The following is a 26,013-nucleotide window of genomic DNA, read 5'->3' as shown; positions in this document are numbered from 1 at the left end:
ATTTCTTTATGACATCCTCCCACCCCAGAAGAGGACAACCTGCTTTCTGATTAGCTCTAGACGGTTGGCAAAAAAGGAGAATCTTCGGCAATCTGTCATCCTTCATCCGCAGAACGTCCCTAGCCATCTCAACCTTTCTTTCATTATAGTCCTTGAAAGCGGAATTGAAGAACATTTTTCGTAAAGCCTACTGTTTGAAATACGGTCAGTCAGTAGGGTACTGAGAACGATCCGTAGGCAATTTCTCTGGAAAACATCTAGTATATCTTCATCCGCTTTTCGGAGCACCCACGCTTCAGAGCCATATTTGACCACTGATATCACTGTACCTTCCAATATTTTCATCTTGGTTTGCATACTTATTTTCCTGTTCTTCAAAACTTTTTTTTAACTGTGAAAAAAAGACCCTGAGCCTTGGTTATCCTACTTTTACTCCCACCGTCTGAACTAATAATACTACCAAGGTAAGTGAAGCTGCCCACCTGATCAATTTTTTTGTTACCCAAAGTCACCTTTTCATCTTCACATATTCCTAGCCTTATCGACTTAGTCTTCTTAACATTAATTTCCTTAATTAACATTAAGTGAACAAAAAAAAGTCACGTTCCTGTACTGTCGTTAAAAGATTCAAATTTTATATTTTTGGTTGTTAGGGACTGTTGACCTCATATATAGGTCTCTCTGACCTGCTAGAGAAATTCTTGTGATACATATAATACTATTCAAATTCCTTTTTTTTTTTAGTTTTGGGTAGTATTGATACGGACTGCTATTTACTTACATTTCGTTACCAGGACAGTTTGAAAATATATCTATGACGCCTCTCCTTTATACAGGGTATTTACATAATTTTGGTCTCTTATCCCTGGGATGACACTTAACGTGCCACCCGAGGAGGTGGCATGAGGAGTGGCACATTTTTCAGACCTTTGACTGTTCTGACTAATATAGTGTTCTTGAATTTTTTTTTTTTATTTATGATGTTTTGATCCCAAGGTAGGAAAAAAAAGTTTAATAATAATTTTGCCACCGAGAAAAAAAAAAAAAAACTGTTTAGGTTTCTACAAAAATATTTTTAAAACACGTGTTTGAAAATATTGTCGTTTGTCACTTGAAGTAAATACGTGATATGTGCTTGTCTCTCATTGGAAATAATAAAATGCTCGCGCATACCTGTATGCATTTAGGGCGATAAAGCTTTGTAGGCCAAATTTTTTTATCGTTACTTTTATTTTCAGTTTTGTACTTTTTTTTTGTTTCCTTCAATGTTTATGAATCTTTTCTTAAACTTTATTTTCTATATCTGCTGAATTCTGATGGAATTTTGATTTTTTTTTTTTTTTTTTTTTTTTTTTTTTTTTTTTTTTTTTTTTTTTTTTTTTTTTTTTATCCAGCTCCTTCGTTGTTAAATTCTGATCATTTGATTTTTTTTTTTCTAATCCCTTTCTTTGAAAGTTTTGTTTTTGTATTTAACATCGCATTTTTTTTAGTCATTTTGCTTTTCTTCCATCAAAAATCTCTATCGAGACCCATTAACACCAGTCGCGATTTTTTTTTTTTTCGGTGATTCGTATTCATCTCTTTATATGTCTCCGTCTTTCTATTCCTCTTCCTATATTTCTTATCATATTCTTACGTCCCACTCCCTTTGACTTTTGTTTCGTTTCTCTCTCTTCTGCCTTTCTGCACCTTCATTACCACTCACTCTGCCTCTGTTTCCCGCATTTTTTTTATTGTTTCTCCCTCCTCCTGTGCCTCTGTCTTTCGTTTTCACATCTCATTGGCACATCATCCATATCTCCCTCCTTTTCAATCTCCCTTCTGTTCTTTTTCTTATTATCTGTCTTCTCATCCATCATCTCCTTTCCATTTTCTTTCTAGTCTCATTCTCTTCTTATTCTACCCATTCTTTTCACGTTTCTCCTCATTTTTCTCTGAACTATACCTATACCTTTTCTGTTTCAAAGACATAGAAGAATGTATTATCGTTGTTGGGTTTAATTTTTGTTGGTTTCAGTTAATCATGCCAGGTTAATATGTTCAAGGAGCAGCTGGTGCTCTGGTCCATGATGTAGCACCAAGAGGCCCGGATCTCCCTCCTTTTTACCTTCATTTCTTTCTTATTCTTCCTGTCTTCTCACATCTCGTCTCTTATCCATTTTCTAGTCTCTTTCTAGTCTCCTACTCTCCTTACTCTGTCCTTTTTATCTGCCTCTTCATTTCCCTCTGATCCTCCCCTATATCTTTTTCTGTGTGAAAGACATAGAAGAAAATACTATCGTGCCGGGTTTAATTTTTGTTGATTTCAGTTGATCATGCCAGGTTATTGTGTGCAAGGAACAGTTGGCGCTCAGGTTCTTGGTGGAGCAAAAAAGATTGAAATTGAAAATCGACAAACTGTCGAAGTAAAGCTGTCAGTAGAGGTTAGTGTATTTTACTTTGTTAATTTTGGGGTTTTAATAAAAAAAAAGGTCCTATCAGACTACAGGTATAAAAAGGAAAAAGAACGTAGAAATACTCTGTTCTGAGGACACACCCACTACATATTTTACACCACAATTTCTCCTACAATACAAAAATAAGTTACTTAATCCAGTTTTTACCCCACAAATGTAAGATTCTTTCGAAATTGAGAATTATGTGATCTGTCATTCGAGCTGAACACGCTTGATATGTAGTTTTTCACTTATAGTTTATTAACCATAGACAGCGCAGTAGTTCTGCCTAAGTAAAGATAAAGGGGCTTCATTGTATAATTTTTTCTGCAGGCCACTTTCTATGGAAGGAGACTTCCTAAAAACGTCGAAATAGGCTCAATCAATAGGAAAATGGAAGTTCTAGTGCTCTTTTTGAAAGTTAAAAGTTCTTGTAAGGCAAGAATATTCCGTTGAAATTTTTAGGGAATGTTGAGGGGATGATAAACTAATTAAAATAAACTATGTGTGTCCAGGTTGTCGAAACAGTATCTGCAATATTTCAGGTACGGCATAGGATTAGCCGAAAACCAGTATTATGGTGACACTTTAATGGAATTTTGAGGTGTACTTTGAACTAAATCAAAAGATATTGTGCGCATCCAGGTTGTCAAAAGGCTGTATCTGTAATGTATTTAGAACGAAAATGGATATTAAGTCTAAACTTTTAGAGAACATTGAATTAAATAAAAAGTCTCTATGTTGTCAAAATAGCTTATTTGCAATTTATCAGGAGCATTTTAAGTTGAAGCTTCTAGGTAACATTAGGGAGTTAATTAAACCAACTAACTAACCATTAAATAAACCGAAAGATGCTATATGAATCCAAGTTTTCAAAATCATGTATTCGCAATATCTTAGGAACAACTAAGGGTGTTAAGTTGAAATGTCCAGGGGCATGTTGAATCAAACTAACAGCTATTATCTTTCTTTTATTTAGTCAAAATTATATGTCACTTCGATATGGCAAAATGACAAATCTGCAGCATGCCAGAGCATTAAGTTGATTTTTTTTTTAATTTAATTTCTGATCATTTGCAAGTCATGCCCAGGCCTAACTAAGGTGTAACGAATAAAAATAGTGACAGATAGAAAGAAATGATATGACGATACTTGCAGAGAAAAATTTGACGGATGTTAAATGCGGGGATTTGTGCACAACTTTAATTGACATTCTCTCACCTCAAATGAATTTATTAAAACTGTTTTTTGTTTTCAAATATGGATATGTCAACCGTTTGTTTTATATGGGTGACTCTTTGAATTTTAATTTACATTCGAATGAGCCCTCCCCCAATTCTATTGAACTGTTGGTTCGAAATGATCACAACAAATAACCGCATTGGTGATCTTTGTCCTGGGGAAAAAGGAATGCAAAATTCTACATTTTTGTAGATAGGACTTGAAACCTTTACAATAGAGTTCTTTGATATGCCATATCTGATGGTGGGCTTTTCCTCAAGATAGTTTAACTTTTTAAGGGCACCTTTGCTTTTTTTCGAGGATAAGGCAAATTTCTCGGGCTCGTAGCTTTTGACGGGCAATTTTAAAATTATTAGATCTATATAATGGTAATCAGCCTACAAAACCGATTCTTCTGGCGTACTAATTGCTATTAAAAGTTACATGTGGGCCCCTTTCTTGTAGCTCCTTATTACAATGTGTTTGATTATAGTTCGTTGCCGATTTTTTTTTTATTCCTTTAAATTTTTTTTCTAAATGGTGCCGGGCTATTGATGTATCTGTCAATTTGGAATTGTGTTTCGATTTGTTTATTGTCTCAGAAACCAGGTTTTTTGTTGTTTCTAGTTAGATTTTTTTTTTCAAGAAAGAAACGATTGGAAAAGGCTGGAAATGGGTAAGCTTTTCTACTGTGAAGGATTTTGTACTGTAATGCTCAGAGAACTGCACTTACAGACTATTGTATTTGAATTTATGAGCATCTGAGAAGTTTTTGAATTTATCGAGCAGTTACACGTATCCGTACATAGACTAAGATTACCCCCTAAGTTCAATACAAAGGTCCTCTTGGGAAAATAAGAAATACAGCCTGAAAGCTGCACTTTGTGTGTTTTGGACAGGCTTGTATCTTATTCCGCTCCTTTGAAAGACCAAGAATGTACATTATTGACGAATTTACTAACATTTTGAAGCATATATAACGCTATTCTTTTCCAATCATTATTTAGAATATTAATTGTTTTCGAATTACCAGAAATTTTATCCTTATGAATTTAATATAATAATAATAATTTGTTTATGGCTTTTAATATATACAATGTCACTTTCGAGGAGTGAGGTATCGAAAACAAAAAGAAAAACCAAAAAATGTACGGCAAAAAGAATATCATTCTTCCAATGAATTGATCAGAAATTAATCGTTATAGAGGCCTTTTTAAGAGTCAAAAGTTATCGGAGGGAACTAGCCCCTACCCCCCCCCCCCCATCGCGTCCTTTATCCAAAATGCGTCCAATAAAAATTTTGAGGTAACCATTTTATTCAAAATAGTCTAAAGATCATATAACAAGGCCTTCAGGGTAGAAACAAACTCCCAAAATCCGGGGTCAAGGGCTGTAAGATATGCCCCAAGAGAATATGAAGTTCTTATGGAAGGGATACATAAATAGCTAAACTTTTTGTAGTAGAAAAAAAGTATGAACTAAGGTTAATCTAAGCCAAGGAGCTGTATTTAATGGCTGAATGAGAGTTTTTCCGGTTTTTTTTCCTGCGCTTCCTTTCAGTAGTACTAAAACCTTTAAAGTCTAAAACAAACATAAATATTCGTGTATAAAATAAAGCAAATTTTAAATCTCCCCCTTATCAATTAATCAATAAGTTTTAGTAGTTAATACTGAGCATATTTTATTTTAAAGTCTTCTACAACCAATTACATTATCAAATACATTACATTATTATTATATGACATTATATTTAATTACACTACTTTATATTCTATTACAATACAATATAAATTACATTACATTATCACTATCGTTTCACTTGGCGTCCTTCTGTCATTGGGTACTCCTTCTACGGTGGCGTTTCTGAGCTTATTATAAATACGTTCTGATACTGAACTAGTTATACATGACGCTTGGCAAAGAAAGGATGAATATGAAGAAAAAAATAATTGATACCAAACGAGGATGGTTTTGGCTTGTGTTTTATTTATTAATTTCTCTTTCGTGGTATGGTTTACTGCAATAAGTTATTTTTTTCTTTATATATGCCATCTTTCCTTTTCCCTTCTTTTTCGACCGCTGAGAACGGCTTAGCGGAGGTTTTTTGTCAAAACATCTGCTTTGTCTTTGTGTTTTCCCCCCACAGGCTAAAAATCCCCCTCCTTTGGCTTGTTTGTTCATTTTCATTTCCTGTTTTTCCTTGTATTCTTTATTTTTGTCGAATGCATTGATAATTAAAGGACTTCTAAATCTTTCAGGAATTGGGTATAGATTGTTTTATGCCACCTAATGGTGAGACAGCAGTTATTAAAACCACTCTGCCTGTCCGTGCTGTGATTGATCAAGGGCTTTTAATGAAGAGCAAACAATAGTATGAAATGAATCCACCCAATCCGAAAAGACCTTGTTTGGTTCATGGTGTTTTGGTAGTTAAAGATGATGTAAGTAGTCCTTTGGTGCGTTTTTTCATTAGAGTGGGATGTTTTGTTTTTTCTTCATGATTTGAGGCTCTAGTGTCAATAAGAAATCACTAGTGCCATCTATCATTTGGTATTTCTTTGCTCGTTTTTCTAGCTTTATAACTCTGTTTTTCAGAAACTGATATCAGATGCTTATTACTACACTAATTTTGCCAATCTCAAATAATTTTTCCAGCGGAAAATAAGGTTTCTAATTTGAAATTTTTGTTTGAGTTTTTTTTTTTTTTTAGTTTCGTTGAAAAGTGCCAAGGAACGCGGAAATAGGTATTTACACACCATCAAATTCTTATTGTTTAAGTTTTTACGGACGGAAGGGCTGTCAATTCTACGATTGTTTTTTTCTTTTTATCTTTCAAGTGTAAAACTACCGTAAATCACCATTAATAAATAAATGAAACCAAAAGCCAAAAGAAATGACTATAGATAGCCTACTCTAACTCAAAACAAGCAAATATTTGAAGGAATAGGGCTGACAACACCCACGTCTTCTCAAGACCAGAACAAAATTTGCACTTCACTAAAAACAAAAAAGAGAAATGACCGTGTATTGTCAGTTTAATGTATAATTATTCATTGTAGTCTTAATACATCTTTATTTATTGAACTAAAAAAAGTGAAAGCATTAAAAAATATTTTATTTTTAGTAAAGTACAAATTATGCTCTGGTCATGAGGAGGTCTGGGGGTTGTCAGCCCTACTCATGTTTATTTTTGCTCGCTTTGAGTTTGAATCCGTTATTTATTAAATTTCTGTTCGTTTTAGGATTAATTCATTTATTGATGGTGATTTGTGGTAGTTTTACGCTTAGAAAATTATTTGAATTTTTTTTACTAATTTTTGGCTTAATGAGGATCTGTACTATTCTTTGACAAACTTGTTTTGTGGAAAAAAGTTTTTAAATTAATTTATGTTCATTTTTTTTTACATAGTCTTTTTCATAGAAACGAATATTTGATATCTGTTAGTCAAAAGCTTAGAGTGAAGAGAAAGGTCTTGTGGGTCTCATCTCACGCTAAGCTGAAAGTAACTAACTAAGAAACCGGTTTTTTCTCGAGTTTTACTCGGCGTAAACTTGAGTGAGTGGCGTATAATACACAAGAACGAGAATTTTTCATGGAGAGACCAGGATTTCCCAGCATTATTTAAAAATGATCAGAAATTCAATTAAAAAACAAGTTTTTTCAACTGAAAGTAAGGAGAAACATCAAAACTTAAAAAGAACGGAATGAAAGGAGTTACCTCTTCCATAAGACCTTACTCTTTGCGCTATAGTTTTGACTTTGTGTCATAATTCTTTAAGAACGATTCCAGAAACCCAATGGCCGTTTAATTTGAATAATAAGCTTTATTTGAAATTCTATAGAAAAAAGCTTTAGCGCAAAGAAAGAGGTCTTGAGGAGGAGGCAACCCCCTTAATAATTTCGTTTTAAGGTTTGATGTTGCTCCTTACTTTCAGTTGAATTTTTTTTTATTTAATTGCTTACAGATAGTATTTATTAAAGTATTTTAACAGATTTTTTAAAGAAAATTAAAGAGTAACTTGAGTGAGTGGCATAAAATACACGAGTACTAAAATTTCTTCCCCCTACGGAAAATAAAGAACAAAAGTCAAATAAAATTCTCAAATTTGGAATGCCTTATTTTTCACACGGGGTATTTTCCGTGAAGAGGTATTTTCCATGGGGGGATTTTCCGGGGGGTAAGTGCCGGCCACAGTAGAAAATGAAGCAAACGACTTATGCTCATTTTTAAACAGAATATTTTGTCGAAAAATAAAATTATTTTTGGAAAACAACAGGGCAATTAAAACAATTTCAAAGGGTTTATAAACGAACCTTTAACTGCTAAGTTTTAGACAGCGAGTCCTAAAGGGGTGAAATTTACAACGCCTGGGCATAGCCAGGGAACAATAGAATTAAGAGATTAAACGCTTGCTATAACTGTACTTTAGCGCGGTAAGTCTGCTGCAGTCTGTTCTACCGTTTCTACTCGATTACTAGCTTATCTGGACAATAAATTTGCAGTTACAACAGATAAATCAGGTATGGCTCTGCCACGGGTAGACAAGAAACTCTGTCGTTATTAACCCCAAGTCATAGAAGTTCATAACTAGATGTTAATAAATGCAGATTAGTCTATAGGGTAGAGAAACTTGAACTAATAAGCAGGAGGTCGGGTACGTAATAAATCAAACTATGCTTGCAAAGGTCACTAAAAATGCATCTTTAATAGTCCTGGTCATAGTAGTTGTAAGAGGGTTAAGTCTTACAGGAGTTGAATTGGCTCTTGTCTGAGACTTCTAATAAGGCGTATAGACCTACTTACAAGAGCCTTTCAAGTTTTACACTAACCTAAATGTGGCTATTATGATTGCAGCGGGAGTAAAGGACCGAACCTCGGCCAGTTTTAACTCGAAATGAATTATTTTCAATCCAATTTAGTTTTGAAATTAAAAGTGCACCAATGGAGTTGACATGGTCGAAAACCCTATAAATGAAACTTACAGTCCCTTGGTTTGAAAACAAAGAAAAAATCACTTTTTTTGCATGGGAAGCACATATGTTTCCTCTTTGTTCCGTTTTTTCCCTCTGGTGCTAGTGGGGCACTAGAACATCATGTAGAGCTGTTTAAGGGCTCCCTTAAAAACAAATTGTTGCATCTACTCGCTTTTATAATTAATTAAACACAATGTTTAAAATAATTTTTTTTTAAAGAAAGGCGCATCTTTAGATACAAGATGATGAATAATGTCATGATCGTAGGTAATAACCCTAAATGATGTTATAGTTAAATACTTTAAACGGTGCCCAGGGTAGTCCGTTCTTTACTAGTTCTACTAAAAAAAAAGCCGAAGGTTTTTTCCTGTGTGTAATTACCTTAAATTCCTTAATTCAATTAAAACTGCTAATTTACCACTCTTTCACTTAAAACCGAAGAATAACACGTTAATTATGCTAGTGCATAATTTATCCCGGTTTAGCATCTTCCCGATCGTCGGTACTTTTTTTTCATGCTCTCCACTTCACATTTACTTTATTCATATTTTAATGCTTTCTCCAATTTCTTTACATTCCTCTTATTTTCTTTTGATCTATCATCTACCCCTACTCCTCTCTATTAAACACAAAGTATTTTCAATAATATTCTTAGCTGCGTTCCTAACTTTCATCCCCAAGACACCATCAACAAATTCACATATTATTTTCCTAAAATTATTCCATCCATCTTCTATATTGTCAAGTTTTAAACTTTCCAGTTTAGTTTTCAATTCTTCCTGGAAAGCTTCCCTCAATCCTGGAGTCTACTTACTTCATGGCTTCCCGGAAGGTAGTTATCCTTCCAAAATTTCAGCTTTAAATTAACCCTAGACCCAACTAGAAAATGATCTTTTTTTTTTACATCAATAATAGCGCTCCTTTGTGTCCTAATACCTTGTATTGGTCCTGCCAATCTTCGGTTTACAATAGCATATCAATAATATTAGCTGTCTTACCATCATATAAATACTGTGGTAACTTATGGTCCATTTTATGACCAAATACTATACTGAATATAACTATTCAGAAACTAGGCCTCCTGCTATAGTTAAGATGGGCGATCCTCAAGTACCTTTATCACTCTACTAACAGTGAAGGGTAAAATGTTTAGAAACGGCCAAGAGTATCGTTGAATTAAATCAAAAGACACTATGTGAATCTAGGTTGTCATAAGGGTATATCTCCACAATCTCAGGAACGGCTAAGGATATTAAGTAGAAAATTCCAGTTAAAATCATGAGGGAAGCTGAACTAAATCAAAAGACACCATTTTTATCTAGATTCGCAAAAGGTCCAATCTGTAATATCCAAGGAACGATTTAATTGAAACTATCGAAAAATATTGAGCTTAAAAAAACTAAGTACGTTCAGGTTGTTAAAAGGGCGTATCTGCAATATCTCAGGAATGGCTTAGGTGAATAAGGTAAAACTTTCAGGAAAAATTGGGGTAATGTTGAAGTGTATCAAAAGATACTATGTGGACTTACGTTGTCAAAAGTGTATATATTCAAAATGTTAGGAATGGCTTGGGGCATGAATATGAAGCTTCCAGGAACGGTTGATGGGGCTGTTGAACTCAATCAAACGACATTTTGTGCTTCTAGATTATCAAATTAAACTCTTCCACAATATACAAAGCATACTGTGTTTTCCAAATAACAAGAAAAAGAGTTTAAAGAGTCAGATATAACACTGATGATTTTTTCAGGGGGTATCAGCCTTCCCCCCCCCCCATTTCAGGGCACTTAGTTAAAAATAGCGTATATATTTTGTTTTCAGCTCTTATAAAATGACCGAAACAAGCATAGGAGAGAAATTATAAGCTTTCTTCCACTTTCCAACTGTTAACCAACAATACCTAGTTGTAACCTAGCTTTCAGAGTGAGAACATCTCAAATAACTGGATTATATTGATTCGGAGTTCAAAGTAAAAGGATTTGGTTTGAATTGGATATTTATGAACTGTGAGTAAAACCGGTCTACTTTAGTGTGACGAAAATAACGAATTCAGTTACTTTGAAAAGGATTATTTTGAAACTAATTTAATCGGATGTTAGCTGTTTGACAGCATGGTGAGTAATAAACTGATTTGATTTTGGACTTTGGCTAATTGTCCATATTTGTTGGTTATACCATTATGACGGAATATGTACATTCGTCGGTGTTGAATTTCGTGCAATCAAATCTTAAAAAAGGAGTAAGTGATGAAGTTATTGCTAACCATGCTGTTGGGTTTTTCGATGAGAAGTCTATTATGGCGGCTAAAATAGAACTTTGGTCTCATGTTTACGAGGGTGAACGTGTGCAAAGACGCCAAGGCGATCAAGCTAATTACCGTCACATTAAGGACATGATGGAAATCTTCCAGAAATGCGACAGCGAAAATTTTTCTTTGCCTACATACGTGATTATTTTACCTACCGAGGTTCCTGTTATTCCTGCTGTGGCTTATTCTAGCTTCGCCTCAAAGCTTGTAAGCATTGATTCGGAACTTAAGCAAATCCGTGAGAAGATTTCGTCGTATGATCTTAAATTCCCCCCTCTTAGCAGCCCTGGCGCTCAGTCATTGAATCCCGATCTGACGACCGTTGTTATTTCTAAAGTCCCATCAGAATTAGATAATCCTGCCAAGCGTCGCGAAATAATAGACTCTATTCCAGGTCATGAATGTATTCACAGCATTAAGCCCTCTGGCGATAAGCTAGTGGTACGAATTGACAAGATTGCTGCAAGGAACTTTTGCAATGCCGTTCCAAATGTAATGAGAGATTGTGACGTCAAAGTAAAAGAAACGAAATATATTGGAATCATTAAAGGTATACCGACCAATTTTGATGAGGAAATGTTAATTGATTGCAATAATATTACTCATGCGAAGCGAATAGGCAATTCTTTGGCTGTTAGAGTGTTTTTTGAAAACGCTGTTGCGCTGGCTAATGCACTTCGACTTGGTATAAAGATTGGGTATGAGATATATCGAGTTTACGAATACCAACACCCACCCAAATGCTGTTATAATTGCCAATCACCAAATCACTTAAAATCAAATTGTGATAAAGAAAAATGCTGCTCCCGTTGCGCAGGGCAACATGAATCCTCGCCTGATTCTCCGTGCCAGGCTACACCAAAATGTGCGAACTGTCAAGGCAATCATGTGTCATTTTCAATGAAATGCCGAATTCTTCGTGAACTTCTGTCGAAACGATCGTCCTATACTAGAAAATGAGTGCTAAGACTAATTTCACTATATGTTCGTTAAATATTAACGGTACTAAGGATAAAGACGTTTCTTTAGATCAGAAATTAGAAAATTTTGATGTTTTATTCCTCCAGGAGCATCTCCTACCTTTAGTGAGCTTAAACTCCCTACAGAGAAGTAACGAACACTCAGTTTTTTCTAAAAGTGCACGCAAAACCTCTGGCAGACCATCAGGTGGCCTAGCATGTTTAATAAAAAAGACGCTGTTTTCACCACCCCCTTTATACTATCACGAGAGTGATTGTTATATTGCTATTCGTCTTGCCAACCTTGTCCTCATTAATGTTTATCTCCCCTGCGACCAGAAATCCCTCCGAAGTTTAACTAAATTTACAAAATTTTGCGCATTAATAAAAAGTCTTTTGAATGGCATTGAGAGTAGTGGACTGGATTGGTTATTAATCGGTGATCTGAACTGTAACATTAACTCTTCATCAGTGCGGACTGAGCTTCTGTTAGATTCCTTACCGAATAGTTACAAAATTTTGAAGAAAGATGCCTCCCATTCCTATATCCATAATAGTGGCTCACTTTCAGACATTGACCATTGTATCGTTTCTTCTGGTCTCATCTGTGGCGAAGTCCATGTTGATCAGGATGAGCGTGATTACGACCATCTCCCCCTATCCCTCACTGTTACCCTTAATGCTACTGCGGAGAAGAACCTTCGTCCCAATTCTAGAAAATGGATTTCTAAAAGAGAATGGAACAAAGCTGACTGGCCTCTTTATTTTTCTACGCTTGTTAGCCTTCTATCAACGATTAAAGTCCCTTTTAATCTGTTGTGTACAAGCGTTGGGTCCCCACAAGCCAGAATTCAGCTTAATATTTATTATAGCCACATTGTATCGTGCTTAAAGAGGTCTGAAGAAGTAGCTGTTCCCCTATGTCGCTTTAGAGCAAAAACAAGAAGTTCAATTTGGAAGAATGACCCAGAGCTCAAAACAATAAAAAATCGGGCTAAGTTGTGGCTAAAAATTTGGATAGCTTGCGGCCGCCCCTTAAGGGGTAATGTTTTCGATATTAAACAAAGAACAAAGCTTGATTTTAAACGTTATCTTCGAAAAATTAGGTATAATGGTGCCGAATTTCCTAAGACTCCTAGCCAGTGGAAAAAAGTGATCAATGTCGCGAAGTTTGATAGATCGCCTACGGCTGACCGAATCCCTAATGTATCATGGATCAATCACTATAGTAACATTTTCGATACAGTGATATATGCGGTTCATTTTCGTTTTGCCAAGCTCTGTTCTAATCTGTTGCCTAACAAAATCATTCAAGGTTATGTACCTTCCGTTAGTGTTGACCGTGTCAAAAGAAGTGTAGAGAGACTTAAATCGAAATCTTATGATATAGACGGGATCAGTGCTTTTCACCTCAACACCGATTCGGAGGAATTAGTTTATCACTTGCAGTTACTTTTTCAGATGTGTTTATGCTCTTCTTTAGTCCCTGATTCTTTTTTAGTTGGTAACATTACGTTAATTTTGAAACGCGGTAAGGACCCTACTAGTTGCGCTTCGTATAGGCCTATTACGGTTGCTTGTACTTTAAGTAAAGTATTTGAATATGTTTTGCTCCCTGATCTCCTGTCTAATGTAGATTATATGTCTAATCAGTTTGGCTTTAAGCCGTATATAGGATGCCAACATGCTCATCGTGCTATAGTTTCGCTATTACTTGAAGCGCATAAAAATGGTTTTGAGGTTCATTTTTGTGCACTCGATGTTTCAAAAGCTTTTGATTCAATTTGTCATAGCCAACTTTGGTATTCTTTAATCCAACTTGGTGCAAATGTGTCTATTATATCAACTCTTCGTTTTTGGTATGCTAATTCATATGTTCGACTCAAGTCAGGTGAGACCTACATTGGTAATATCCCCATCCGTTCTGGTCTTAGGCAAGGAGGAGTCTTATCCCCTTATCTTTTTAATGCTTGTCTTTATTCTGTTTTGCCACGTATTAATCCATCATGTTTTTTAGGCCTAACTAATCTTTCGTACATTGCATATGCAGATGATTTACTTTTGATCAGCCGCACTAAATCTAGCCTAATTAAGTCGACCCAGCTTGTTTCTAAGTCTTTTGAGGAAATCGGCCTCAAACTTAATACTGAAAAATGTGAATATTTAGTTTTTAATGCTACGCATCAAAGTAGTGATCTTGATTGTGGTTATTTTTCAGTTAAGCTCGTTTCTTCGATTCGGTGGCTTGGTATTAGTATTTGTTCATCTTTATCGGCTTTTCGATCCTGTGGGCTAAATGATATTAAAAGTAAACTTAAAAAAGGGTACGCGAAAATTGTCCCGAACCGAGGCAGATTTTCACGAAAGGCTTTATCCAGACTTTATTCTACATATTGCGATCATTCTATATTGTTTCTTTCCGGTTTGCGCCCGTTGTTTAATAATCAAGATTTGCAGGGCATAAGAGTTATGTATTTTCGTTATTGTAAATATTTATTGTATCTGCCGCGTTCTTATAGAAATCAGAAGATTATCAGAAAGTTTTGTGCCACTGATATTATTTTCGTTTATAAAAAACTCTATGCTAGATTAGGTGTTGAGGCCTCTCAACGCTTGGGCCCTTACCACCCTTTGATTAGACTGTATTAATTGTATTGTTTGTGTTATTTCGTTTTTATTTCCTTAATGTTTTTACTCCGCTTAATTTGTCAAAACAAGCGGGTAACAAATAAATTATTATTATTATTATTATTATTATACTGTCTACTAGTTTTCTGCAAGCATGTGGAAAGATAATTTACAAAAGTTAGCTAACAATTTTTAGGAATGTTTCATCGGCCGGGAAGGTAGTGGTGGCCCTATGGTTTTAAATGGTCAGATAGGGGATATATTACTGGAGCTACTAGTCCCTCTGGATGTTATTACGAACACCTGGGTACTATGCAATACTATAGTGAACCTATAACGGTATAACCCACCTGTTTGTTAATCTCGCGTGGCGTGTTAGATCTCGAGGTCCGCTAGTCAAGCGGGGATGCCTGCATAACTGGGAGTGTGTATCTATGAGGAGGATGATATTATCTTGCGTGACTTGGTAGATTTATTGTGTATGGTTTATTATGTATGAACCCCGGTTGTAAGTGGGGAGGGCGCACATGTGCGTGTTACTTAATGACGAAACACACGTAAGTGGTACGTAATGGCGTATTACTTTAACATAATGGTGGTGCACATGTCGATTTTACGTAATGACTGTGTACACGTGGGATGTTACATAATACTTTAAGAGATTTTTTTCTTCAGAATTTCTTTTTTTTCAAGGCATTTTTCCTTAAGAGGTTTTTTCTTGCAGATTTCAATTTCTTCAGGATGTTTTCCTCAGGGAGCTTCTATAATCCAAAGATTTTTGTCCGCTTTAGGATTCGATAGAGATTTCTTCCAATGGAACTGTGCGCTAGACAGCCGAACCAGCAAACTGTTCATATTATTTGGATTCGGGGAATACCTTCAACGTGACAAGGTGTTTCTACACTCAGGGAATTCCCTTCACGCTTTTTAGAACGATAAAATTTATTGCGTGTCTCCTAACCATCGTGTCCGAGTCGTGTAACTATCCAGCTAAGCTATTGATTTTTAGTGTATTGGACACACTGCATGCTACATTATATTAGTGATCTAAGATGACATAGACAGTTTAAGTTAGGTATTGAATGAGTGAGATGTTACATAGCATTGGCTTTAGATATTTCATTGCTCATGTATGGAAAGATTCATCCCGGAACAAGAAATCTAAAAGACACAGACATATTTTTTTTACATACAAGTTAAAAATAACATAAAATCAAGAAATAACAGAAAAAAACAACTGAATCTCAACAAACGGAAATACAAAACGTGAAATAAGCTGATATAGGATAAAATATAAGCAAAGAAGCGTGAATTAAAGAAAGGTGGGGTAGAGGGGGGGGGTTGTTATTAGAGGTAAATTTAAGCCGTATTAAGAAATATCTCCGAGAAGTTTTAATAAAAATGCCTCGTTTCTACTGCTCTATCTGACGCACCTGTGTGCTACATTAATTTAATTTAAATCTTGTTATCAACAATGTCCCATTTTGAATGAGCCTTAAGTATTACGTTTTATGCAGGGAAAGCCTTATTACTGACAATAGTAATAATAAGAAAAAATGACAACTTCACATTACGATTTCTCGCTAGTAAGCAGTAGAGACACTATATAACACTAAGACACTAATAAGTAATAAGTAGTAGAGACACCTACCCTCATCATTCCTAAGGCATTTTTCAGATATTTTCATGATAAAAATCACACTTTAAATCTATTGATTCGTGTTTTCTCAAGCCACCCCTCGTGATTCACCATGTCAATTAACGCCACCGTGGCACCCTATTGTGGGCTTGTGTCATTCCTTTGACACTCAATGCCTGGTACATGGCACCCTATGGCGTGAATTATCAGCCTGCAGCATTTTTCTGGCATTTTCCTGCAAAAATATCCGTTTACACTAGAATCGATCATTATAACTTAATGAAAAATCCCCAATAGCATATCTTCTCATGACTCCTAGCAGTTGAGACCAGCGTGGCACAATGTGCCCGCCCAATGACATCCTTTGGCGCACATTATGACACATAAGGCATTAAAAAAAACAAAAAAATTTGAAATCAATTTTAAAATGAATATGAAAATATATTTGTATAACATATATATGTAAAATATATTTACTTTTACATATATTTGTAAAAGAAATTTACAAATATCTGAAAATATGAAAATCCGAAAAAAAGAAAAATATGTCCTATTGTTGTTTCAAAAATAAAAGTCCTTTTATTCCTTCTTGGTTTTTCAGTTCCTATTTTCCTATTTTGCTCTTTAAACCTGCATTATTTTTAATTTTTCTCTCTTTTATATGTGTCTTTTGCACTTGAAACATAAGATGAGAATTATTTCCAAAAGATTGCTATCACTATCCGAGATGGACCGGATTCGTTGTTCAAGGCTAACCTTAAAAACTAACTCAATAAAAAAGAAATATAAATGATTGTTTACAGAAAAACATATATCACAGAAGTTAACATGTGAAAAAAATTAAAAACCATTAAAATTGTAAAGAGGAACTAAGCTCGTAAGTAAAGCACGAAAAGGGATAAACTGAGGAGGTGGTATAAATCAAACAGTTCGTTGTAGTGAACTGTAAGTAAGGAGCGACTCAGCTCAAATCTAACCGAAACTCTAATAAACGGAATTTTAATGTCAACATGTATCAAAAAGAATCAGCTTATTATGCTGATTCTAAATGTATAAGATTCATTACATGTAATGTAATGAATGTAATGGCCTTCAAAAGCTACGAGCCTGAGACAATTTGCCTGATTTTTGAAATAAGGGAAAATATCCCATAAGAGTAGAGGAATCTTAATGAAACCCAGACCATCAGGTGTGGTTTTTTCCAGGGGTGATAGTATCGAAATACTGATCCTAGAAGATCGGGAGAGTGTGCATACGAACAGAAATTGAAAGCTCTAGTGCCCTTTATAAGTCACCGAGAAGATTGGAGGATAGCCAGCCCCATTTCCCCTCCCTTTTCCCCCAAACTTATCCGATTAAAATTCTGGCTAGTCATTTTGTCCAGCAGAGTTGAAAGATCCAATAATTATGTCTTAGGCGTAAAACGACCACTATCCGTGGGGAAAGGCGTAAATGTTATGAAATTTGCCATTGCTTGCGTATAGTATTTGTTATAGGGAAGTATGCATACACTTTACGGGGTGGGGGGAGATATTCTATACTTGGTGTAGATTTCCATAGGGATAGTTTTTCGGGGGAGGGAAATTTCTGGGGGTTGAACTTTTCAGGGGAAATTTTACACCAGGAGGGTTTAGCAGAATTCCAATACGAAAAGTCTTTTCAGTTGTCTCAATTTCTCTTTGCTAATTAATTTTGCGTGTGGAGTTGTTCCGGGGGAATGATCCTGGAGCTACTTTCAGCTTTTTGAATTTCCGGGAAAAATTTTCACGGAAGGATGGATTTCTGGAGTGATCGACAAAAAGACTAGACAATAAACTCTTCTTCAAATTAAAGTGTGCTAGGGAGAATTTTTCAGGCTGAATCGTCTAGAAGAAATTTTACGGGATTTTCCGCTAAGTTGGAACTATCTGGAGGGAATTTGATGGGGTGGGATGTATACCCCCCATGAGGGGGGGGGTTATTTTTCATTACAACATTAAAACTCAAAACGAGCAGAAATTATTCAATACATGAAGGGGTATGAAATACTATGAAATACTATGAACTGTAGAAATACTATGTAGAAAAACTGTAGAACTGTAGAAATACATAGAAATACTATGAACTGTTTTAGCTGTGGGCTAAAAATGTGATTTCCTCCCAAAAGAATTATTTGACTATGAAAGAGTATAAGAATATTGCGATCAGTACACTTGAGAATCTTGAATGCCCTGTAGTAGTGCAACAGGACTCATCTTAGTTTGGTAATACCGGACCTTGAGGTTGAACTTAGCTACAGCAGCACACTGCAGGGCTCGGAATTTGATTCCGATGACGGGATTATGCAAACCGTTTTACTTCTAATCCATTTAAGAAGAAGAAGACTTGAATTTCTGAATCTTCCTTGAAGGTGTTAACGCTCATGGATTCTCAGAAGGCCGCCGATGAACTAGGTTTGCCAAAACAAGAGCTTATCCTCTCCTGCCCAGTTCCACTTCCTGGCGACTCTCAACCTGAAACTGCTCTAGCGAAGATAAGCAATAAGGTTCAAAAGTAAGTTAATTTTTAGAGAATGATTTTATTTTACTTTTTCAATTTAGAACTTACAACCGTGCCATCTAGCATCAAATTATTATTATGTAGATAAATCAATGGAAATTAAAAGATGTGGCTCTGATCCATGAAGCGTTGTTCGCTGAATTTAGAATACTATGAGTCAAATGTTGAATTCTTACAATTGCTGTATACTTATTTAGGAGAAACAATTTTAAATCCAATTTTAACAATTTATTTAGGAGAAACAATTAACAACAAATTTAACCCCTAAAGTACTTATAAGGGTGCCTGACATTTTACTGCGCTTGAAATTATTTCGTCATTTTGAGCGCTTGCTATTAAGATGAAATGAACTTTTTCTTTTCAATTTTTAGCGTACTGATAGGGCATTAGAAACCGAATTTCATCAGCCATAAAACTAATGGGCATTCACTACTCCTTTTTTTCACTATATCACTAGAGAGGGAAGATGATATTGTCAAGCTTTTTGTGAAAAGAGTTTTCTGCATCACTTTAAATTTCTAAAATCAAGCCTTTGAAAATACTCTGTGTAACTAAATTCAATATTTTATTTATAAGTCCATTTACATTAACATTTAGGTATATTCAAGAACTAGCTAGAGTCAGCACAGAGGTTCACCTGATTTGAACTTCAATATTCAAATCCGGCCAGGCAGTCAGAAAGCTTCTTTATCAATCCTTAGCCTTCTGGAGAAAAAATTGTATGGAAATTAAAGGAAAGGGTGAGCTCTGTGTTGGTTGTCTCATTTTGAGCCTGAATATGAGCTATTTCCTGTCAGGAAAAAAGTTGAGATTACCTCTTTTGCTCAAAAAATGATTAATTAATGATCACAGGCAATTAAATTAATGGAAATTAAAGGAAAGGGTGAGCTCTGTGCTGGTGCATTGGATGGCGTTAGCCAAATATTTTAACATTTAGCTGGAATCGTGGCTGGTTTCCCATTGGTACACCTTTGTCACTCAAACTGCTAAGACTTCCTTAGCCACAAGTGTATATATTGTTGAATAGCTAAATATTTAATCTATGCATTAGCATTTTTATTACTAAAATTCTCCAAACTCATAGAATGAAGATTTGATCGAAGCACAAGTTATTATTATTTAATTGACTTACTTACAAGAGCATCTTTTCCTGTTATCCTACTGTTTGTCCCCCTCTTTTGATATCCCTTTATTGTTTCACCTTAATTCAATTCTTGTTTGCTTCTGATTCCAAAAGAATTATTTCATCACTTAATTTGTATCATGTAAAGTACAAATACGAAATTATGTTTTTTACTTTATATACCATAAAAAAACTCCCAGGCTTGATTCATTCAAAAATTATAAAAACCCCTTCCTAAAACATCACATAGTTGTATTAATTACCCGGTTTGGTTCCACCCCTTGATATATGATAACCAATTAGATTATTCTGTATGGCATAAACGGGAAATAATGTGCGATGGCGAACTTCTTTTGATTGTAATTCTTTTTTTTTAACATGTCTTCCTTAAATGATTATTTGCAGATTTCTGCAATATCTTTGAATTCTACGAACGAAAAGCGTTATCAATTCTACCCAATTAGTTTCCACTTATTTTTTTTGTTCACGGTTCAGCTTTGCAACGCTGACTTGTGTAGCAACCATAATTTTGTAACAACCAAAGGTTTGTAACAATCATATTTATGTTTTTATGCATTTCTTATAATATTTATGTATTATTAAATTAATTTTTATGTATTATTTATTTATATATTTCTCAACATTTTTATTTTTCTATTTCTTATAGCAAAGTCTTGTGGTTAGAAAAATACCTTCAACTTTTAAAGTTAGCAAGAGAGTTCCTAAAAACGTTCCTAGGTCGTCGTCTTTTTTTGTGCCTAATATTGAGGCAAAAACCCTTTCACATCTTACTACAGTGCTGCCCCTCTTTGAATTTCGTAACAATCATCATTTTGTAGCAACCAAAAGAAGAAACTTAGAAAATTCGGTTTGCAGGTAAGGATATACCAAAGATGGAGCCTGTGGGCCAAAAAATGTTTTCATTGTGATGTTCTTGGTATTTTAAATAACTTTTCCTAAAACGGGAGGATCTAAGTGTGACTGAACCTGCATTGTCCTGCTGATCCTCCTTATGAGAATAGCTCTTTAAACGCTTTTGACAATTATCTCAGAAGTAGGAAAATTTCAGATAAGACATTATATTTAGAGATGTGAACTTTTAGATATAACACGCTTAGATGTGATACAAACATTATGTTTATGAGCTTTATTTACGTTTTGCGTTTCATTCCAGAGATTTGGTGAACTGGGAAGTTGTAACAAGGAGGGATGATTCATTTTGCATACAATCGGTAGATGTCAGTCTACGACAAAAAGATCAAAGTACCAAGTTCAAAATCCTTGTAAAATGGTTATACGAGGTAATTTATACATTTCTGGTTTAACGGGTCTTTCAGTACCGAATGTCACCGTAAAAACTAAAGGTTGAAAATCGTTCCAAAACCAAAAGTACGTACATGATCTTTTTGTTATTCCGAGGCATTGCGTTACAATAAATAATGTTCACAAGAGTTAATCCCTGACAGAAGCTAACTTCTGAGTTAATTAAACTGAAGTTGCCATCAAGCCATGGTTAATTGTAGAAAAATTCAAGGCAGATACTTTCAATGAGAGGCAAAGCTGGCATAAGCGTTTTTCAGGATTGTATAAAAATGGTGTCATTTTCACTTGTTGATAGATAGTCCATCATCCATCCGTCCATCCTAGGGCAGAATTACTAGAACTAGGTAGATAGTGATAGAAATAAGGGACGATTGAGATTTCTGGGTTCACTCATGACGGACAATGTCCACCGGACTTGTATGCAAAGGACTGAATTTGCTTGGACTCACAGGTGAACAAGTGACCTCTGACAGAGTTAGCTTCTAACAGAAGGAGGTAGATTTCGTCGAGCAAAAATAACCGAGCAACTTTACTGTATAAATCCCACTGGGTATGTCTGATTGAAAATGAAGTTCTATTGTATCTTCCAAGAAAGTAAAAAAAAAAAACATATTTCCTATTCAAAATAGAATGCTGATAGTAAGTTTGATTTTCGCTGTCCAGTCACTAGATTATATTTATTTTAGATCAAGTTTTACCGGCCAGTAAGGATCAATTTTCAACGTTGATCCAAACCAGAGGCGAACCGGATTTTAGCCCGCACCAAGGCTTTTTTTCTATTGGACACCGTACAATCTGGCTTCAGGAGTAAAATTTTACGTCTGTCAGAAACTCTCTTTACTGATTAGATCAGGTTCTTAGGGAGTATGACAGTAGTTAGCCATGAAAATCAGTTTATCAGTTTAATGTACTTTCGAGAGGGAAACAACAAGTATAATTTAATGGGCATCCCAAGTAGTAAAAACTTGTTCAACAGGGTGCTAAGGGTCTCTTGAGAACCATTGTCACAATCATTAGGTACATTTTGTCTCCAAAGAAAAGACACGGAAAGATTGCTCAACCTAGCTTTATTTTGATATCTGTAATACCCTAAGGTTTTTGTGCTACCGTACGTGTCTCCATGAAGTGGGTAGCTCCCCTGGGGATGGTCCAAACACCATCCCGCTCTTCCTTGTAACAAATTAAAAAATATGCTTTTTCGTGCTGCTCAGATGCTGAACACTTGCGATCAATCTGAAATCATTTTGACGTGACAATTTTGCCGGTCTTTTACAAATTCATCGTATTCCTCTCAATCAGAGGAGTTATCGAAGCTTGTTCCTAAAGCCTTTAAGGGCAACATGTAAAAACACAGCACGGCAGGGTGGGATTACCCTGCCGTAAGAATTACCTTACACGGCAGGATTACCTTGAGCAGGGTGCACCCCATCAGAAATACATAAAAATGAGCTCCGCCCGACGATCAGTCCCATCTAGAATAACGTCCAGCAGAAATAACACCTAAAAATTCCTCGCTTGAAACATTCAAGTGAAGGTAGATCAAATATGTTAAAGGTGAAAAAAAAATTAATAAAATAAAGAATTTGAACAGTAATACTGGCATATCATTATTGTTGATGGAGCCAATGAGATTAAAAAAAAACCATAATAATAATAAACCCGACAATTTTTTACATTCTGGCTGAGTAGATAACCCTAGTTGTCCCCTAAATGAATCTACAGCTAAGCAGGTGATCGAATCTGTCCAAGAATAGAGATAGCAATGCTTAGATTATAAGCTGCTATTAATCTAACTTTGGCATAGGCTTTGGTTTAAAGTGCCAAAATATGCCTCTTAAGCTCATTGTAAGATTTAATAAAATTAAATCAGTTTCTTTCAATTGAAAGTTAAGAGTGATAATAAAACTTTGAACGAACAGAAATTGAGATAAATTTGGTGTGATAGCTGTTTGGTTGGGCTTGTTCGTAAACAAGAAAAGTTGTCGCTTTTTCATTTTCAAAGTTCAGTGTGTCAACAAAGGAGAGAATTTATGCAACAAAAAAAATTCAATAATTGTGTAACAACCAAAAGAAAAATCGTGGAAAATCACAGTTTTCGGGGATAGACCAAAGATGGAGCTAGAAAGCAAAAAAAAAGTTTTCATTCTGATGCTCGTGGTACTTTTATATGTTTCATAAGATATGGAAAAGGTTTATTGTTTAATTCTCCCACAGTCGACGAAAAGCACACCCTGTGCAGTACAAAAGCACACCCTTTACAGTACAAAAGAACATCCTTTGCAACACAAAAGCAGCACCTCAAAATCTTGCAGTTTTCAATTGAACCTCAGACTGAAAAACGAAAATTGACATGGGTTCCTCACTGGTCGCAGACTCAGCAGGTTTAGTAGTGAGCAAACTTGAAAGCTAGGTAATGAACTAAAGCCACTTTTACAATTTGATGCTTAAACTTAAGTTGTTTTTTGAATAGCATTGGTAATAGGCAAGTGTGTCAAAAATCAATTTTACACAGTTCATTTTCGACATTTATTGATTCTAATTGCCAATGACCTTGATTTACTTGTCATTTTTTTAACCACCGAAGGATAATTCCATAAAATAAAGATTAGTACTAAAAAGAGAAATAAATTGATTTCTTTTAGATTTTAAATGGCAATTGTCAACAAGAATCTGGAGAATTTCTTATGAAATCGAATTAAGCACATTTTACTTATTTTAGAGCGTAAAAAAACCTTGATTAGAAGATTCATAAAATGAAAATAAAAGCATAACTGCTTTTAAACCCAAATAGCACGGTGTATGTATGTGAGTTACAACAGGTATGCATGGTAAGCCTAAGCCTTCACCCTATATTTAATGGTGTAGGTAGGGTATAAAGGGTATAGAGTCAAAAGGATATGCATGTTTTTACCTTATCTTCGTCCTATATACATAACCGTTATTGAATACGCTCATCTTTATCTGCACCCTTTTGGGTATGTGTATCATATACCGTTAGTCTTACGTTACCTAAGGGTAAGTGTTGAGTGTTTTAGGAAACCCAATTATTTATCTGATAGATATCCCTTTTTTCCCTATTTAATTTTTAGTGAATCTTTGGCAATTCTTGTTTCGTATATTGTTTCTCTTTTCGTAAATTTGTTACGATTACATGATAAACTAGCTGCTGCGCAGTGGCGGTTCTGGTCTCTTTGGCGCCTGGGGAAGTCTTGATTAGTGCTGCCCCCCCCCCCCCCCTCAGTCTCTCATAAAATTTTTAGGCGAAATTTTTACAAAATTTTAATAACACAATTATTTTCGATTTATTAGTTAATTAATTATTTTATTTTTTATTTTTAACTTATTATTTAAATTATCTAATTTTGTTGTTTTGTTGTTAAAATTGTTGTTTTGCACAAGTAGCTTATCTTCTTTGGCCTTAACATAGCTAATTAAAATTTTCATTCCAAGGAAAGCGTTGTTTTTATTCTAATTTTATAGTGACTAATTTTATATTAACTAATTTTTTCTAATTATATTATTATTATAACTAATTTTAGTTATATTAATATATTATTATAATATTTATTATAATTAATTATGTTATTATATTATTATAATATTATATTATTATTATAATATAATTATAATTAATAGAATTATAATTATATTATTATAATTATAACTAATTTTTCCTAATTTTATAGTGACACAGTGCTTATTTTACAGGACGATGAGCTCGGAAATTACATTCTGAGAATGGTTAAGTCTGTTCTAGAAGAATAATATGGCGTTTTTGTTCAATTTGTAAATAAAACCTTTTCTATTTTTCTGAGCTTTATTGAGGAGTCCAGTGTCAAAAGTATATCCTTGACGTTTCTAGTTTGCGTGAGTTCGAATAACGTGCTGGGAAATGAAGGGCGATGTTTCTGTATTTATGTATAATAGAAACATTGGAACCTCATTCATAATTGAAGCTCCGTTAAATCCGATCCATTATCTATTAATGAGGTAAAATCGATTACTACCATCTCCCTATGTTGTGCATAATTGAGCTCCTAATCTTCAAGCTTACTTTAAGGATCCCCATTAAAAATGGTTTCAAAATCCCAATTGGAATTGGATCAACGTCGAGACGCATATTACTTTTGCACTCTATACTACTATTTTACTACTTTTTGCATTCTGTTCTCAACTATTAAAGCACTTAAAGTAATTAAAGTTATTAAAGTAATTAAGTGCTACAGACTTCGATTAAGGGCCCTGATTCTAAGGCAGACCTGAATTCATATTATTACAATGTAGTGGCATGTCTGAAGTTAGTCACGCAGACTACGGCTCCGATTGAGCGCGTGTCTTCTGGATCTCGTTAGCCCTTGTGGAATATACATCCTGAAGTGGAAAAAGTATAAAACCGCAAAGTTTAAGTTGGGATTGTTGAGTGTTTGTGTCTATAGTCTGTCGGTGCTGTATCTGTACTCAAGCAAAAAACGAAGAAAGAATACAAATCCTGCTTACGGAATGCAGGGCCCAACCTGTGAGACGTTCCCAATAGCGTTCCAAACGCCGTGGTAGAGCTATCAATAGGAGCAAGTGTACTCCTCCAGCTCAGTCAGGATCAAATCTTATGAATTCTGTACGCTATTTTAATAGCATGTTTTTTGTGTTTAACCAGTTTATTTAAAACCATTTTTTTGAATCTAGTTAGATTAGTTCTGCCAGTGCTTGTTTGTCAATATGCAGTTCTTGCATTAAGTTTGAGTGATCTATATCGGACATAAAAATAAAAGATTTCCTGATTCTTATGACCTGTATTTTAGGAATTTGGCTTATGGTTGTCCATTAATGTTAAACCACATGTAGTTATTATTTCAGGTCTGTATAC

At 34.8% G+C, this 26,013-nt stretch overlaps 2 protein-coding genes across 4 annotated transcripts in view; both read left to right on the top strand.

Annotated features, from left to right (window-relative positions):
* The window catches only part of LOC136042342 (integrator complex subunit 11-like), a 58,851-nt gene extending 33,893 nt beyond the window's left edge, over positions 1–24,958 (top strand). For 2 of the 3 annotated variants that reach the window (XM_065727310.1, XM_065727308.1), the window contains 5 exons: positions 2,310–2,423; positions 5,915–6,097; positions 18,555–18,697; positions 21,001–21,127; positions 24,858–24,958. In XM_065727310.1, coding sequence (XP_065583382.1) covers positions 2,310–2,423; positions 5,915–6,028 — 228 coding nt within the window. In that variant the 3' untranslated portion in view covers positions 6,029–6,097; positions 18,555–18,697; positions 21,001–21,127; positions 24,858–24,958. The remainder of the gene's footprint in view (positions 1–2,309; positions 2,424–5,914; positions 6,098–18,554; positions 18,698–21,000; positions 21,128–24,857) is intronic. The other variant, XM_065727309.1, reaches the window with a different exon arrangement.
* LOC136042344 (integrator complex subunit 11-like) lies at positions 6,035–24,914 on the top strand. Its single transcript, XM_065727311.1, has 4 exons — positions 6,035–6,097; positions 18,555–18,697; positions 21,001–21,127; positions 24,858–24,914. Exons 1-4 carry the CDS (start codon positions 6,035–6,037, stop codon positions 24,912–24,914), a joined length of 390 nt encoding a protein of 129 aa, XP_065583383.1.
* Positions 24,959–26,013: the final 1,055 nt, after the last annotated feature.

This window comes from Artemia franciscana, unplaced genomic scaffold (genome assembly GCF_032884065.1).
Source record: "Artemia franciscana unplaced genomic scaffold, ASM3288406v1 Scaffold_1128, whole genome shotgun sequence".
Taxonomy (NCBI): Eukaryota; Metazoa; Arthropoda; class Branchiopoda; order Anostraca; family Artemiidae; genus Artemia; species Artemia franciscana.
This window is presented reverse-complemented; position numbering and strand designations above follow the sequence as displayed.